Here is a 16,351-nt window from a genome sequence, read left to right as displayed (position 1 = left end):
CAAATTTAAACAGCAGCAAACAGGCTTTGCAGTTGTGGCTGGAAGCGGCATAAGTGGCGCATTGTTTTGCAAGCAAAACCCTTGCGTGCCAAAGGGCCGCGTGTAAGCTTTGGCCGGCACGCGGGGGGCGAGCACATAGGGTCTGGCCGAATCAGCCCGGGATTCATTTCACTTAGTGGGGTGTGAAATTGTGGAGGAATTTTGAGCCCGGCAGCTCGATTCAGAGCGGGGGACCCCAGGGAACCCCCCTGGGCTCTCCCCGCTGCGTTGCCTTCCCCTCCCTGCAAGGGCTCGCAGCATCTTTGCAGGAGCGGCGGGGATGCAGCTGTGCCTCTGCTATCTCTGTGTATACACGATAATATTATTAATGCATATGTGCTGTAGCAGCATCGCGGAGCGCTGGGTGCTCACCCTGGCTGCTGTGCGCATGCAAAGCATCAAGTGTGAACTGAGAGATGACCCGTGCATGCTGCAGAGCCCCCAAATAGATGCAGGTTGCTCCCCATTTCTTGCAGAAATTCTCATTTTCTGCTCAGATCGCTGCTGGGCAGGGATGGCGAGGCTATGCAGCGCGGGGTGGCCGCCGAATGGGCCTGGGGAGCTGCAAGAATTACGCCCAGGAGAAGACTAATAAGCTGAATTTCACGCTTCTTTGCAGCCAGGTCGCCCCTTCCCCAGCTCGCAGCAGTATCATGCCTTTGCCCCCTGCGGCAGACAGTGAAGAGGGAGTGAGGGAGGAGAAAGAAACCCTTTCTGTTTCCAATAGACTTTTAAAAAGAGACTCTTTACAACAGGGGTTTACTCTTCTTTTTAATACAACCTGTGTCTGGGGCTAAAATCCTGGTGGTACCTTTTAAAAGGCCGCGCTTGACTTGTGCTTCATGTCTAATGCCCTGAGGTCCTGTATTGTAAAATCAGCTGGTAAATTTGGGACTCGGTTTTTATGCTTTTGGCTACGTAACAGTGTCTAAAATTGCGAGGGCAATTTGCGGGTGGTGTTAAAGTTAAGGCAGAGGCAGCAGAAGCTCAAGTCCTTTCTCCGGGGGTTTCAGAGCAATGGTTTGGTGGAGGGGCAGCGAGGTCGAAGGGATGCGCTGGAGGCGGGGAATCGGGGTGGAGCAAAAGCCTTTTGCCGCACAGCCCGACCACATCATCCCTCTGGCCGCGGGACCTGGGAGATGGGGACATGGGGACACAGGGAAACGGGGACACGGCGACAGAGGCGTCCTTCCCAGGACACCTCTCCCAGCCTGGCCTGACAGCCCTTCCCGCTAATCCGTAGGTGGAGCTCTTCTGTCATCTTTTTCTGCTTATGTTGCTAAGTAGTACCCAGAAATAGCTTCCCCGGGAGGAAAAAAGTGCCTCCCTCAGCAGCTTTTGCCAAAGGTGCAATGCTCCGAGCATCCTTTGAAGAGCCAAAGCTGGAGGGCTTCGCCCCAGGGCTGCTCGAGGCGGGTGCGCTGCCCCTTCCTCTGTCCCCCTCCCTACCGCAGCGCCGTGAAAAGGGGCCAAAATATCTCCCCTCCCTCCGCTGGCCCCCTCGCCGGCTGACGGCCGCTCGTTCTCTCTTTTCTCCTCTCCAGGTCTGAAACGATGCGGCAGAGCCCCACCGGCGCTTGGGACCCCGCGCCGCCCCGGCCCCGGGGAGCCGCTGCTCCTCTCACCGCCCCGGTGCCCATCGGCGGAGGACCATGCCCGTGACGGAGGGACGGCAGCTCGCAGTGGGACGGGAAAACGGGGCTTTCTAGCCTTTCCCCGCCCCTCGGTATCATGACTGGAGAGACCCAGCATGTTTACACCATCGGCGATACTGAGGCCGGCCCCAAAGACCCCGACAAGGACTTTGGCTTTGAAGGCTGCGGGGAGAAGGATGGGAGGGCGCTCGGCGGGGAGGGCACGTCCCCCTTCCCTGGCCCCAAGGACAAGGAGCCCCACAGCCAGCGGGAAGCCGTGATCCGGCCGCAGCAAGCGGGAAAGATCGACTTCAAATCCCTCCACCGCAAACCCAAGTTTGGGAACGACGGCGCCTGGGGAGAGGTCAAGGGCAGCCCCCAGTCCCCCCCGGGGAAAGGTCGAGCCCGTGAGCGCAGCCGGCGCTCGGGGAAGGGCGAGCGGGGCCACCATCAGCTTTACCGGCTCAGCATCGCCGGCACCCGGCCGAACCCCACCATCGGCATCGCCTACCCCCAGCAGAAGGTGACCCCCCCGAAGAAGCCGGAGGCGAATCGTGGCCCAGTGGCCGGCAGCTACCGCTTCCACGTGCCCAGCATCCCCCAGCGCGAGGCCGAGCTCCGGCAAGAAGACCTCAGCTTCGGCCGCTGCTTTCCTGATGCCGCCACCGGCCGTACCTCCGCCAACTATACCTCACAGCCCGCTCCCCGCCACGGCCCCAAAGGGCAGCCCCCCGCCACCGGCATCCCCCTCAAGAGCCCCGTCACCAATGGGCAGCTACATTATTTAGAGTTTCAGGCAAACGGGGCTGACTCCTGGCCTTCCCCGGAGAAGAGCTTTGCCGGTGCTAGCTACGGGGTCTCGGTGCAGAAGCCCAGCTCTTTCCCCGAGGGCGGCAAAGCCGGAGCCCACGGTCTGGGGGCTTTGCCATGCCAGTACCCCTTCCAACTGCTGCACGACTCGGGGAAGGAGCCGTACCGCAGCGATGCGGGGAGCCAGGAGTACCTGGACGTGGGGCTCGCCGCCGGCCAGCTGGCTCACGGCACCTTCGCCTTCCACTCATCCTCCAGAGAGTGGCAAGAGGAGGCGCTGAGTGGCGGCTCCTACGAGACCATGTCCCCCGAGGGCAGGCTGTACGGCTTGCCCGCCCCGCCACCGCCACCGCTGCCACCGTTCCTGCACCCGCCGCCGCCTCCGCCGCCGGCCCCGCACCACGGCCCGCTGCCATGCTGCAAGGGCAGGAGCGAGCATCCCGCCGACCCCAATGGTGCTCTCTCGTCGTCTGGTGCTATCGACCAAAACCCAAGCACTTTCCAAGAAAACCAAGCTGTTTTTCCGTCTAGTTTACACTCGCCTAGTATGCCAAAGCCAGTCGGTAAGAGGCAAGCCTCAGCGAAAGACAGTGTCGCCAGCCCGCGGCTGCTGGTCCAGAGCAGCCCTCTGAGAAGGAACATGCCACCAAACTCTCTCCCCCAAGTGCACTTTCAGAGCAAAGCCTATTACAGTTCCCCCGCGGGCAGCGCCAGTGCAGGATCCGTGCCTTTCGAGACAAGCATTCCCACTACGGCACCCACCCACCCCAGGCTTGTGCAAGCTTGGGAAGGTGCCACTAAGGCGTTTTCTCCCATGGATCAGAATTCAGCACCTTATTCAAACCCTGTTGGAAACCAGTTCTCATTCGAGTGCCAGTCTGGCCCCGAGCAGAGGCAGCACAGGCAGAAAAATGCCAGGATGCCTTGGCAGCAAATACACCTCACTTCTGCAATGCCCGGTCAAAACAGGCTAGAGCTGTCGAGACAGATCACCAGCCAGAAGCTCCCCTTCCCTCTGGGCACGTCGGAGTGGCAGGGGAGCGGGAAAGCCCAGAAAGGGTCCCCCGTAAGTAACTCTCCGGGGTACCACGGTAAAAAGCTCTTGTCGGGAGAGAGCCTCGGGGTCCAGAGGGGGGACCCCAACTCGACGGGTGCTTTCTCTTTCGAGAGTGGGAAGGAGCCGGGGTCTCCCGCCTGCGATTCGAGAAGCAAAGCCTTCTTCTACAGCATCGGTCAAGCAGGTCCTCCTCCCTCCAGGAGCTCGTCGGGCTCAACGCTGGTCCTGCCGCCGTCAGCCTTGGTGGCTGCCTCGCCTTGTGAGTCCCCGCTGCCGTCCCCTGTCCCCAACCCCACCTGTGGCAGCACCTGCTCGTCGCTCTCCCCCACGTCCAGCAGCCCGCTCAACCCCAGCTTTGAAGACAGCCAGATGTCCGGAGCGCTGACACCCTCTCCCTTCTTCCAGCACCCCTGCCATCCCAAGGACGGCAACAAACCCTTCCACCCCTCCGATGTCCTGAGCTCCAGCTCGCTTCATTACCACCCCCCGGACTCCATGAAGACCTTCCACTTCCCTCCCGATGCCCTGAAAGACGACAACCTCCTGAAATGCGCCCCGGCAAGCCCGTTCCACAAACCCGGCGTGGAGGTGGCCAAAGGATGCTCAGATGGGCTGGATGGGGAGCAGCCTCCGCCGCCGTACTCCTCCCATCACTTGCTGGCCAGCTCACTCAGCAGCGCCAGCCTGGATCAGCTGGACGTGCTCCTGACCTGCAAGCAGTGCGACCAGAACTACAGCAACCTCTCCTCCTTCCTGCAGCACCGCCAGTTCTGCGCCTCCCATCCTGCTCCCCAGGGAGAGGGCAAGGATGCTCCCCGGGTAGCCGAGGGGCGGAAAGCGCTCCCCCCGGAGCCCCACAAGGCCCCCAGCCTGGGGCTCTCTCCGGACCCCCAGGCGCATTTGTTGGCGTTAAACAAGAGCGATGACTTCTTGCTGGATGGGGAAAGCAAAAGCGAGGGCAAGGAAGATGCTCTGAAGGGTGGCCTCTTCAACGGCCTTGCCGCCAGCTCCCTGCCACTCACCGCCTCGGACCTGGACATTGACGATGCCAAGCTGGACAGCCTGATCACCGAAGCCCTCAACGGCCTGGGGTACCAGTCAGATAACCCAGAGATCGACAGCAGCTTCATAGACGTGTTTGCCGATGAGGAGCTGACGGGCATGAAGGCAGCCAGTGGTGGGATGTCCCACAAGGCGAAGGAAGCCCTGGCCTCAGAGAGCAAATCAAAGCAGGCAGGAGTGGAGGAGAAGGCAGCGGGCCAGCCCAAGGCTGGCTATTTTTACGAGGACGGCCACCCAGGTGGGGAGCAGGTGAAGAGAGGGGCGGGAAAGCAGCACCTTCACAAGGGGAGGGCGGCACGGAGGTTGGCAGCCCAGGAGCCAGATCCCGGGGCAGCGGGAGCAGAGAGGACGGCCAGGCTGCGGGCAGGCAGGAATAGCAGCGTCCCACCAGCCACCACCTCCTCCAAGTCCACCTCCAGCCAAAAGCATCCCAGGAAGCTCAGCCAGGAGCCTCCGACGAAGAGCGAGGTGGGGCCGGGTGTTGCCACCAAGAGCTCCAAGCCACCCCGGTTCTCCATGAAGGACATGAAGAAGCGGAAGCCCCGAAGCGGGACGTGGAGCAAGGAGCTCATTCACAAGATCGTGCAGCAGAAGAACAAGCTCCACAAACTGCAGGTGAAGAGCAGCAAGCAGGTGCAGTTCCCCCAGGTCACCGAGAGGCTGCTGCCAGCCGCCAAGGAGGGCAGGTTTCGGGAGTATGACTACGTCTCCGACTCGGATGATGATGGGGCAGAGTGCAGCAAGCTCCGGGGGAGGAAGAAGCATGGCACGGGATTCATCGGGAGGACCAAGTACAGCTTTAGCAAGAAACGCCTGGGAAGAAGCGAGAGAGGCAAAGAGAAAGACCCAGCCTGGAGCTATAACCAGAAAAGGGATGGTCAGAAAAGGGAGGCACAGGAGCGCAGGGGGGTCCCGAGCCAGGAGGATGCCGAGAAAGAGGATTGTGCGGCCAGAGTCCGAAGACGGAGCAGCCAGTCATCTACTGGCAGCAACCACAGCGGTAGCGTGCCCGGCGAGATGGGCCCCAACCCACCCCGTGCTGATGGGGCCAGCTCAGGCAGCGAGAAGGGAGGCACGCAGAGGAGGAGGCGCTCAGGCAGCCCAGCACGCACGCCAAGGACTCCTCTCAGCCTTCCCGCGGACAGGAGCCCGAAGAAGAGCCAGAAGAGCAAAGAGGACTTTTCCAGGGTGAGCAGGCGGTTTGGCTCAGCCAAACCTTTGCTAGCAGGCTCCAGGACACGTCTGAGTACTGAACCAGATGTTGCTGCGATGGACTGTGCAAAGGAGGAGCCGTTACCGCAGCCCCAGGAAAGGCAGCTGCCCAGCACGGCCACCTCGGGCAGGAGCCCTGTCGGGCTCTCGGGTAAGGAGGGGGCAGAAGAGCCCAAAGGAGCAGCAAAGCACACGGGTGAGGCAGGAGAACCCACCCTGGAGGCTCAGGACTCACCCGAGCTGACCATGGTCAACCAGAGGCATCAGTTTGCCCCTTTCACGAGTGATGGGCTGAAGTACCACGCAGAAGAAGTAATTGCTCCATCCCACGGCAGTAACGAAGCTAGTCCTGGCAATGTGAGTGCTGCCTACTCGGAAGCGGGCATCAAATACTTGAAGGCACACGGGCTCTGTGACGGTCGGAAGGACTATCCCGCGCCGGTTGCCCCGTATGGGGGAGATGCAGTGGGGATGATGCTCACTGCCAAGGCGCCCGATCCATACATCAGCAGCAACAACACGTTTTTTGATCCCAAAGGCCTTCCCGGTCCCTACGATGACAACCTCTTCTCAAAGCCCCCAGCCTTGGGCTCCTCGCATATGGATGACATGTACTTATGCCGGGACGACATCAACGCCAGCTCCTTCGAGCAGAAGCACGCCAGCATTTCCCCCTACGCCGCAGAAACACCACAGGGCAAGGTCTCCTCCCCTCTCAGCTTCGATTCCTCTTCAATATTTGGAGAGCTTCCCGTCACCGAGTTTGATCCGCCGCTGTACGAGAGCGTTTCTACGAGCAAGGACAGTTATGTGACAACATTTGCCTGCCCCGGCAATCCCCCCAGCAAGCCGCTGCCATTTGAGCAACCGTACCCGCCATTCATGCCAGAGAAAGACTGGTCCCTCATGGAGGAGGTGGCTCCGATGCTGCCAGAAGACATGACTCAGTTCCACAGCCTTTCAGTGGAGAAGCCACTAGCCAAGAAATTCCCCGAGGAAGGACCTGTCCCCACCAGCCAACTCTCCCTGCCGCTGCCGGACAGGATAACGGATTATAACGTGACTTTTATGAACAACATATCAGACGATGAGCTGGAGATTAAGCGATTAGTCACAGAGCTGGAAAGTCAACTGCAAACCAGCAAGCTGGATAGCGAGGCATCCGTCGCCCTTCAGAAACCTGAGCAACACGTCGCTGCCCATCTGCGAGGACAGGCGGCTGAGCAGTTCCCACCGCTGCCAGTCGAGCAGGAGGCGGGCCAGGAGAAAGGACTGTTTTTGGCAGACGAGCTGGGCAGTTCAAGCCTCTGTGTTGGGGAGAGGCTGGAGGGCGAGAAGCCGGCCATCGTGAGCACCCGTGGGGACTACGAGAGACCCAGGGAGCCCTGGCCCTGCCCGGTGGAGCTGGGCTCGCTGGAGGCAGGGATGTGCACACCAGCCCCGCTCGCCGTGGACCATTTCTGCTCCAAAGACAGTGGCGAGCAGCTCCGGGAAGCTGCGGCTGCCGAGGAAAGTGACCCTGGAAAGATGGAAAAGGGGTCTTCCTCCAAAAGTCTACCTGGCTTACGCACGCCAGACCAAACAGAGGCTCCCGTCTACACAGACCCCATGACAAAAAGCCCTCCTGTTGTCACCGACTCCGTGTTCCCCAAGGCCCTGGCGGCAGCTGAAGCGACCAAAGATCCCCTGCCATCCCTACCATGCCAGCGTGGTGCCGAGAGCTCCTCTCTGCCAGGGAAAGCAGATGAAAGCTTCGCTGATGCTGCAGAGCTGGAGAAGTTTGATGCACATCTTCCAAACCGTAAACCTGAATTTGGCTTTCAGCAAGGTCCCACCCCAGCCTTGGATCTCGCCTTTTCGCCCCACATCAAAGAGGTCCCAGACGCAGAAGAAAGACCCTTAAGCAAGCCCGAGTCACCCAAAGTGGCAAAAAGCGCCGTGGACTTCAAAGGGGATGGTGGTGGGGCTGCGTTGGTGGAAGAAACGGAGGAGAGGAAGAGCCCCACCCCCTATCCAGCCCCCGGACCAGGCGACAAAGCCAGCAAGCAAAAAGTGCTGCTGTTCGATATGCTGAGTCTGCCCAAGGAGAGCGACTGCGGCTCCCAGAAGATGTTGGCATGCCAGGAGACGGTTGCCAACCCTCTGCAGCAGCTCCAGCTCTTCGTTGCCCGAACGGTGAAGAGCAACGAAGAGGAGCTGTTGATGCCGTGCTTCCCCATGCTGCTTGCTCCTAGCCACCCCTCTGCTACCGCCCGCGTCCAGCCGGAGCAGAAAGAGGAGAGTGGTGGTGCCTCGGAAGGGGAAAATCAGACATATTGCCCTGCCCAAGGGGAGGGGACCGTCCCCATTGGAGGCAACGCTGAAAATATTGCTGCCCCAGCAAAAGAGGCTGTGCTTTTCTCCGGCGCATGCGAGCAGCTGGAGTCATTCAGTGCAATGGGCTCTTACCGTGCAAAACAATCCACGATTGCGAAGCCAGAGCTGCAAAATAATAAAACGGAGCTGCAGCACTTAGCAAATGAACATGCGGAGCCAAATGACATTAATATCTGTGCAGATGGTGTTTCCCGAGAGTGTAAAGACCTCTCGCCACTCAAAAACACAGCGGTGACCCCACTGCCAGGGCAAGGAAAGAAAGCTGATCAGCTCATGGAAGAGCAGGAGCAAGATAAAAACAAAGCGACCTTGGCATTTAAAAAACACGAGCAATCCCATTTAAGCTGTAGTTTGCTTGAGAAAGAAACGCTGGGCAGTGCAGCAGCAGAGAGGCTGGAGAGGAATCAGGTGGGGCAGGGGGTACAGCCCCCGCGCAGTGCTCCCGCGAGTCCCACCAGCCCCCCCGGTCCCTCTGAGGAGGATCTCCACCAGGATCACCCCTTGGTGCCGGAGACAAAAGCCGGCGCAGCCAGTGCAAAGGTTCTCAGAGAAGGAAATGGCAAGAAGAAGTCTCTCAATGGCTGTCACTACACGGGCGAATCTCCAGCCAGCCTGCCCTTGCCGACCAATTTTTCGCACCCCAAATGCTTGCAAAGCGGTGGGGCCGAGGGAGGAGAGGTCCCCAGCTTCGGCACTCATCTCTCAGATGAGAAGAAATACAGCACGTCCCTGCTTAACACATCGAGTTCTTTTGTCATGAAGAGGTGTCCTCCCGAGGCCAACAGCCATTGTGTCCATCACCCCACCGTGGGCCCGGTAGAGCAAGGGACATGGAAAAGGGCACCCACCTTTCCTCCCTCGCTGCACCACTGCGGGGCCGTGCCCATGGAGGCGGTCGAGAACGGTCACCGTCACCTCCCCGACAGTGTTTTGGGTAACTACGGACCACCTGAAAGAGAAGAGACGGCGAGACCCTGCGCTCTGCTGCACGCTGATGGTCTGGTGGGCTCTGCTTTGGAGATGGATGGTCCCCAGAAACCGCATAGGAAGGACTGCTCTCTTCCCTGCTCGCCGCCTTTCAACCAAGAGGGTGTTGGGAAAGAGGTACCTGAAAGTGCCGGTGCTGTGCTGCCAAGCTCTCATTTTCAAAAAAACCAAGCACGCACCGTCACAGATATGGTCGTTAACTCCATTCCTCCAGAAACCCAAGATTACCCAACCCAGCCCACAATGGATCTTCTGCCTATCAGAGAAAGAGAGGTAAACCCGAATCAAGAGAACAAGCTTGAAAGTTGCTCTGATGATGGAAATAAGCATCAAAGTGAACCAGAGGCTTTGTCCAATGGTTTTGTTGTTCAGCAGGTGCCAGCTACTGTCAGTAGAGGTCTTACAAGGATTGGAGATCTTGGTCCTGCTGAATTAAATGGCCACGAGTTTTCAGAGGCAGCAGAGGTGAGACTTGGTCTTTCCAAAACCACAGAGAGTGGAGGAAAGAGTTTAAAAGGGGAGAAACCCAAAAGCCGTGGGGCTGGAGAAGCTGGGAGTTGTGTGTTAAACAGTATGGGCCAAGGAGAGGGCAACGCGCCCAACAGTACTCCAAACCCTTCCCAAAATGAACTTCACAAAGAAAAGAAGCCAAATGGGTTCCCGGTGACCTGCGACATTTGTTCAGCCACTTTCCGGTCCAAGCCTGGCTTGACCAGGCACAAAGCTGTCAAGCACCAGGTGAAGAACGGTGGCGTACCACAGCCCAGCAAGACTCCCAGGTCCACTTTGATTCCTGCAGACAAGACATCGAAAGCAACCCAAAAGGTGCCCAGGAGGAGCCTGAAGGCTTCGGTCAAAGACAAAACCTGCAGCTCACAGATGCCGACCACCAACATTGAACACGTCCCCAAGAAAATATGCCCAGACCTGGAGAAAGAGCCCAGCACGCAGATGCAAGAAGTGGTCAGCAGAGTGCTCAGCGACCTCAGCGTGATCTCCTTTGAGATGTCCCAGGAGCTGCACCGCACACGTGTTCTGCAGAGGGAGATGAAGGCAAAGGGACCGCGCTTGGAGACGAGGGGAGCAGGCGAGGCAGCAGCTGGGAAGCTGTACCAGGGACGGCAAGCCAGGAAGGGAGAAAAGGGCAGAAGGAGCCAAAGCAAAGATCCTGGAGAGGTGAACAGCAATTCTGAGAAGAAGCTCAACAGGAAAGTGAGACGAAGGAAAGCAAAGGTATTTCCCAGCAGAAATGAGCCCGATGGTCCATGTGAGCTGGAGAAGAACGCAGGTCTTCCCCCTGCTGTCCTCAGCTCCAGTCTGCCCAGGATCATGGAGGGCTTGCATGAGCCGGGTGGTTGCATCTCCACAGAGGAGCAAAATAGGTCCAACTCAACCCAGCACTCTCAAAAAGCTAAACAGTCCCCTTGTGCAGCTGAGTTTGCAGAGGACCTGGGCGACGGGATGGTGTCTTCAAAGGAGATGGACAGCAAGGAGTCAGTAACGGGCACAGTTGCCTGTCCCGGGGAGGTGGAAGATCCAAATGGAGTGGAAGACACGCAGGCTTGCAAAAAATGGGTTAGCAGGTTTGTGAAGCAAGTGGAGAAGGGATTGGGCAAGTTAGGCGAAGAGCAGCATTGTGGTGCCGATGGCGTGGAGGAGATCGATGCTGAGGCAGGAGACGGTCCTGCAGCAGGCAGCGGTGCTGGGAACCGGAGCGGTGCCCCGCAGGGTCCCATGGCTCCTGCTGAAGAGGGGCTGCCGCTGGAGACGTGTGATTCAGAAACAACCCAAAAGGCTCCCGGGCAAGGCGCTCTGCAGACCACGCCGGGGACAAGCCCTCCTCCTGCAGACCCAAAGCAATGGGCGAAGGCAGACGTGCCACTGGGCAGAGAGCACTGCGTGGAGAGCGCGGCTGTCTCAGACCTCCAGAGCTTGTTTGATGATGACTCCACGTTCTCCCAGCTGTTCCCCCGGGACGACCAGTTCATCCGGAGAAAGTGCACACGGGTGTATGGGAAGCGCAGCAAGAAACCCAAGCCCGTCACGGAGGTAAACCTCCGGCCAGCGGGTGCCATCGACCTCTTCACGATCCGATTAGCTTCTGACCTCAGCAAAACCAGCTCTTTCTGTGTCACCAGGGAGGACCCTTGCGAATATGAAACCATCTCTGTCGACGACGCCTTAATGCTAAACATGTGTCACGGCAGCAAGGCGAAGAGCGGAGATGCTGCTCCCAGCGGATCTAAAAGCATTGCGCCGAGGTCAGACTGCGAGAAGACCGACCAAGGGAAGGAGGACATTGACCTGGAAGACAACATGCTAACCTTCTTGTGCCAAAACAGCCAAGTGGACAACGTCCCCAGCTTGAACATCTGGGGGAGTCTGGAGAAGGAGGGAGAAAGCCTCTCTGCCGAGGACATGTTTGAGCCTCTGATGGAACTTGAGGATGAGCACTCGCTCAGAGAAGTGAGCTCCGAGCCCCCTGACCTGGCAGAGGAGCCCTACGATGGCAAGGCTAACGAAGATTCAGACTCTCCCGAATTTCATACCATCGACATCGAGATGCTGAACGCAAAGCTGAAAATGAGAGACATGTGCTTCTTCGGCCCTTGCGAAGATCTTCCTGGCCACGGGGAGGACAACGCTGTGAGTTTCAGTCCGAAGCCGGGCCAGCACAGCAAGCACAGAAGTAAGCTAGAAGATGGGAAGGTGGGGAAAAACCGCAGTGAGATAACCATCAAGGCCAAAGACAAGCAGTACAAATGCAAAGTCTGCTTCCAGTGGTTCCTGACGTTAGGGGAGCTGGACTTCCACAAGCTCTCCCATAACCCTTCCCCTCCGCCTACCTGCTACATGTGTGTCCAGCGCAAATTCAGCTCCCGGGAGCAGCTGAGGGACCATCTGAAGGAGAAGCACGCCAAAAACAAAGCCGGTCTGTGGGCTTGTGGAATGTGCCTGAAGGAGATCTCCGACGTCTGGATGTACAACGAGCATCTCCGGGAGCATGCCACCCAGTTCGCTCGCAAGGGGCAAGCGCAGAAATCCGTGATGGGCCTGCCAGCCTGCTTCAGTGAGGACAATGCCGCTGTCACCCACTTCCTCAACACCATCATGTATCGGAAGCCCAGCAGGTCCTCCCGGCACGTCGACCCCAGCAGCAAGCACGCAGTTAGCAGGGAGAGCAAGAGCCCCAAGGAGCTGCCCCTCGAGCAGGAGGCCAAGGCGATGAAAGACCCCTTGGAAAGCCACATCAAGGTGAAGCCACCTGCACCCAGCTCCTCTAAAGCATCCGCCAGTCCGTCTCCAGAGCACGTGGCAAAAAGCGAAGGCACCCCAAAATCTGTCCCCATGCACCCGGACTGCAAGGATCCTTCCAGGGACTGTCATCACTGTGGCAAACAGTTTCCCAAACCCTTCAAGCTCCAGCGGCACTTAGTCGTGCACAGTTTACAGAAGATTTATTTGTGCCACAAGTGTCCAATGTTCTACCAGGAGACCAAAGAGCTTCGAAACCACCTCAGCCAGGAACATGGGATAGTGGAGGAGCAGGAGATCAAGCACACCACCCTGTACGCCTGTGAGCTCTGCGCAGACGTCATGCACGTTATCAAGAAGTCCTTCATCTGCAGCATGTGCAACTACACCTTCTCCAAGAAAGAGCAGTACGACCGGCACATGGAGAAGCACCTGGTGGGAAGCAACAAGACTTTCAAATTCAGAGGGGTCATGAGGCCTGGCGTTGCCTCCAGAGAGGGCAGGGAGAAGGTGAAAGAGGACAGTTCTCTCCGGGAGGGCATGCCGCCGAGCAAGAAGAGGAAGGTTGCTCACCACAGCAGCTCACTCCCGCGCAGCTCGCCGGTCCACCTGGACCACACTAGTGACCTTCAGCTGGTAGAGGCTGCAAGCCCCAGCCTGCAGGCTCCCACTGACTCCTTCCCTACAGCACCCGGTGACCCAGGAGCACCTCTGCCCCAACCCTCCGTGAAAACAGAAGACCTGGTGGGTGACTTCTCCGACCTCCTGGCGGAGATGGAGAAATCCCAGTTTGACACCCTGCCTCCACCACCCTGCCTCTCCCCGTCTTTGCCACAGGCTGCGGCGAGCAGTCCAGAGCTTGGCCATATCGCTGCCCTGTCCATCGAGGAGCTGGAGAAAGGAGCGTTTGATGGGAAATCACTTCCTTTCTTGGACTCGCCCGAGTTTACCATTGAACTTGCTGGCTTGGCTTGTAACCAGGCCACAGACCAAAAGCTCTCTCCTCCACACCTGACCGAGAAACGTGGCTACACCGATGCCCATAAAAGAACAAGCGTAGGCAACAAAGACGAATATATAGCGGGTGTCCTGGAAAATCCCAGTGCAGCCACCGATGCCGTGGATGAGATCCCATTTCTCCAGCTTGCCAAGAAAGCCTCGGAGCTTCCTTCCCCGCAGGCAGAGGCTCCACCAGCCAAGGAGACCCACAGGTGGGGCAACCCCAGTGCCAGCGACGCCTCTTCTTGGGAAGGTGCATCTAAGACCGCATCTCTAGAGGCTGCCCACCACCCCCTGCCCCTGAAGGACAAGACGGCATCGCCCACGCTGAACAGAGCTGCCAGAGATTCAACCCTTCAGAAGAAGACCGCGGGTAGCCAGCCCGGCAGTGAGGCGGCTCCTGATGCGGGCAGCCCCGGCGGCAGCACCGAGGAGGGTCAGCAACCCATCTCGGGGAAGGAGAAAGCCGTGCCCGAGGCTAAGGACAGCAGCGCTAACACCAAGGACCAAGGCGGCAACCCGAGCAAATCCACCAGCCACCAGCCCAGAGGCGAGGCAGCCAGCAACGCCGTGAGACACGGCCACGTGGAGCCAAGCAAAGCCGCCGGCAAGCTTCACCCCAAGAGGCGGAAAGAGCACAAGTCCTTGAGCCACCGGAGCAGCTCCGGCTCCCGGGAGAACATGGAAGGAGATGGGAAAAAGAAAAAAGCCCGGACCCCATGCCCGGGCAGGAGCGAGAGCGCCGGCGAGCTCAAACGCGCTGGCTGGAGCAACGCCGAAGCATCTGCCCTCTCCCCCGGGAGGAGGGAGACGCACTGCAACAAACTGGTACCCAAGCCCAAAACGGGCGCCCAACTGAAGAAGATGGTCCTGGACACTTACAACCAGAAGAAGGGTGAGCTCCGTCACGCCAACGGGGATGTGAAACGCAGGAAGGCCATTCTGGGGAAGAGCCTCCACCAAGTGTTGGCCAAGGGGCCGGCGCCATCCCCGCGTGGCTCCTTGCACAGCCCGCGCGCCGCCCGGGGTGCCAAGCCGGCCGGCTCGGCCAGCTACCGCACCGCCGAGTCCCAGAACAACCTGCTAAGCCAACTCTTTGGGCAAAAATTAACTAGCTTTAAAATTCCTTTAAGAAGAGATACTTCAGAGTAATTTATGGAAGTGACTTATGGTGATCCTCAGCTGCTTTCATGGGGTTTGCAAGGGAAAAATTATCAAAGCATTAAATTCGTTTGTGTAGCATGATTTCTCTGTCTAGCTTAAATGAACTTGCACTGCAGCCTCTGTGAAATAGTTTGCTTTGTGTCTACTAATCTACTTTAATTCACCTGATTTATCATGCAAATGCTAGAACTTTGATGTTGCTGATGATTTTCATGAACTGAAATTGTAATCGCTTTGGGCAGACTGAATCGTCGAGAGCAATTGCTTTATTGCAGAAGTGCTGAGGTTATAAGGATACTTGCAAATCTCAGACCCTTTTGAGACTGTGTCTGTGTTATCTTTGTACAAAGTACTTGAAGAGATGAACTTCATTCCATAGACGTCTTATTCATAAGGTGCAGTACACTGTAGAAAGCAAATTTTTTTTTTGAAGATTTTGCACAAATAATCCCGTACAATTCATTTAATTGGGAGCTGGCCTAAGAGATGATACAATTAACAAAAAAAAAAAAAAAAAAAAATTAAATTAAGAATTGGGTGTCCTATATTTTGACAGCCATCCCTATGAATTTGTTTCTACATCGTCAAGAGAATAACGAACCGGCTCTGGGGCTGCCGGGGCTGTCGGGGCCCTTCAGAGGATGCTGCCACTCTTTGACCACTGTAGACGTTGTAACCGGAGGAGAGCTGCCACCGCGAGCAAACTGCACCTTGACACTTGTGACAAACTCTGATTTTTTAGGGGTTTTTGTGTGTGTGCGTGTGTGTGTGTGTGTGTTTTCTTTTTGTTTGGGGGGGGAGGGGGTTTGCGCAACAACAAAACTGTGCCAATTTACCGCACCGAAACGGTACTGTCCGAGTGCCCTCAACAGTATCACTTCTAAACTATCTTACTGTATTGAGTTAGTGGCTATATAGGTATCCGCTTTTTACTATGCAGTTACTGGTGCTATTCTTCTTTTTTAATGTGAATACAGACTTCCTTGATTGAAAAATAAAAGGGAACCGTTAGGAAGTAGCCATTACCTGTAAAAGAAAACGAAGCAGGAAAAAAAAAAATTTAAAAATCCAACTTTAGGGGAAAAAATCCTGTATGCTGGTACTCCGTAGTGTCGAAAAGGTTACGTCATGTTAAACGAGCACGTTATACAACCGAACTTTTGAATCCGGAAAGAAATCTCAGGTGCAAACGAGGACATGAAAGATAATTAAAAATACTATTGAAATACTCCCAAGTCAAGGAGGTGAAGTAATGCACTGATGTGATATGAACAGTCAGAGTACTTTGCGTCTGTCCTGCAATTATTTTTTGTTTTGTTTTAGATTTAAAAGGAAAAAAAAGATGCTTTATTCTGTTAATATGTATCTTTACAATTCTTTGTATTGTATAAAAATATTGTAGGTAATTTACCTTGGGTGCAATGTGTTCTGTCAAAAGTTTTTATTTTGATATTTTGTCAGAGAAGCAGAGAGAGAGCAGGAAACGCCGTTTTATGATGTTGTATGTGTGCTTTTAAAGTGCCTCTTTAATATTGTTAAATAAAGTATGAGATGAAAATATGGGGTGGTACTGTAAAATCATACATGATTAATCTTTTCAAATATATTCCAATATTTTCACAGAAATCTCCTGTCTGCGTGATGTTTGTGGGATGTTCCTCCCTGGCTGTGTCCCGTACCCCGCAGTCCACTCCTCCCGCGCACGTCTCTAACCAAACGATGATATTTCTAATTGACAGTTGGATGCTCTGTACGT

General features: G+C 56.6%; 1 protein-coding gene across 1 annotated transcript; it reads left to right on the top strand.

The window, feature by feature from the left end:
• Positions 1-1,770: 1,770 nt before the first annotated feature.
• Positions 1,771-14,583, top strand: ZNF469 (zinc finger protein 469). The gene has a single exon (XM_076348932.1). The coding sequence runs from the start codon at positions 1,771-1,773 to the stop codon at positions 14,581-14,583; it is 12,813 nt and encodes a 4,270-aa protein (XP_076205047.1).
• The last annotated feature ends 1,768 nt before the right edge of the window (positions 14,584-16,351 follow it).

This window comes from Aptenodytes patagonicus, chromosome 11 (genome assembly GCF_965638725.1).
Source record: "Aptenodytes patagonicus chromosome 11, bAptPat1.pri.cur, whole genome shotgun sequence".
NCBI classification, from domain to species: Eukaryota; Metazoa; Chordata; class Aves; order Sphenisciformes; family Spheniscidae; genus Aptenodytes; species Aptenodytes patagonicus.
The sequence above is the reverse complement of the archived record's forward strand: the minus strand, read 5'-3'. Positions and strand labels throughout refer to the sequence as shown.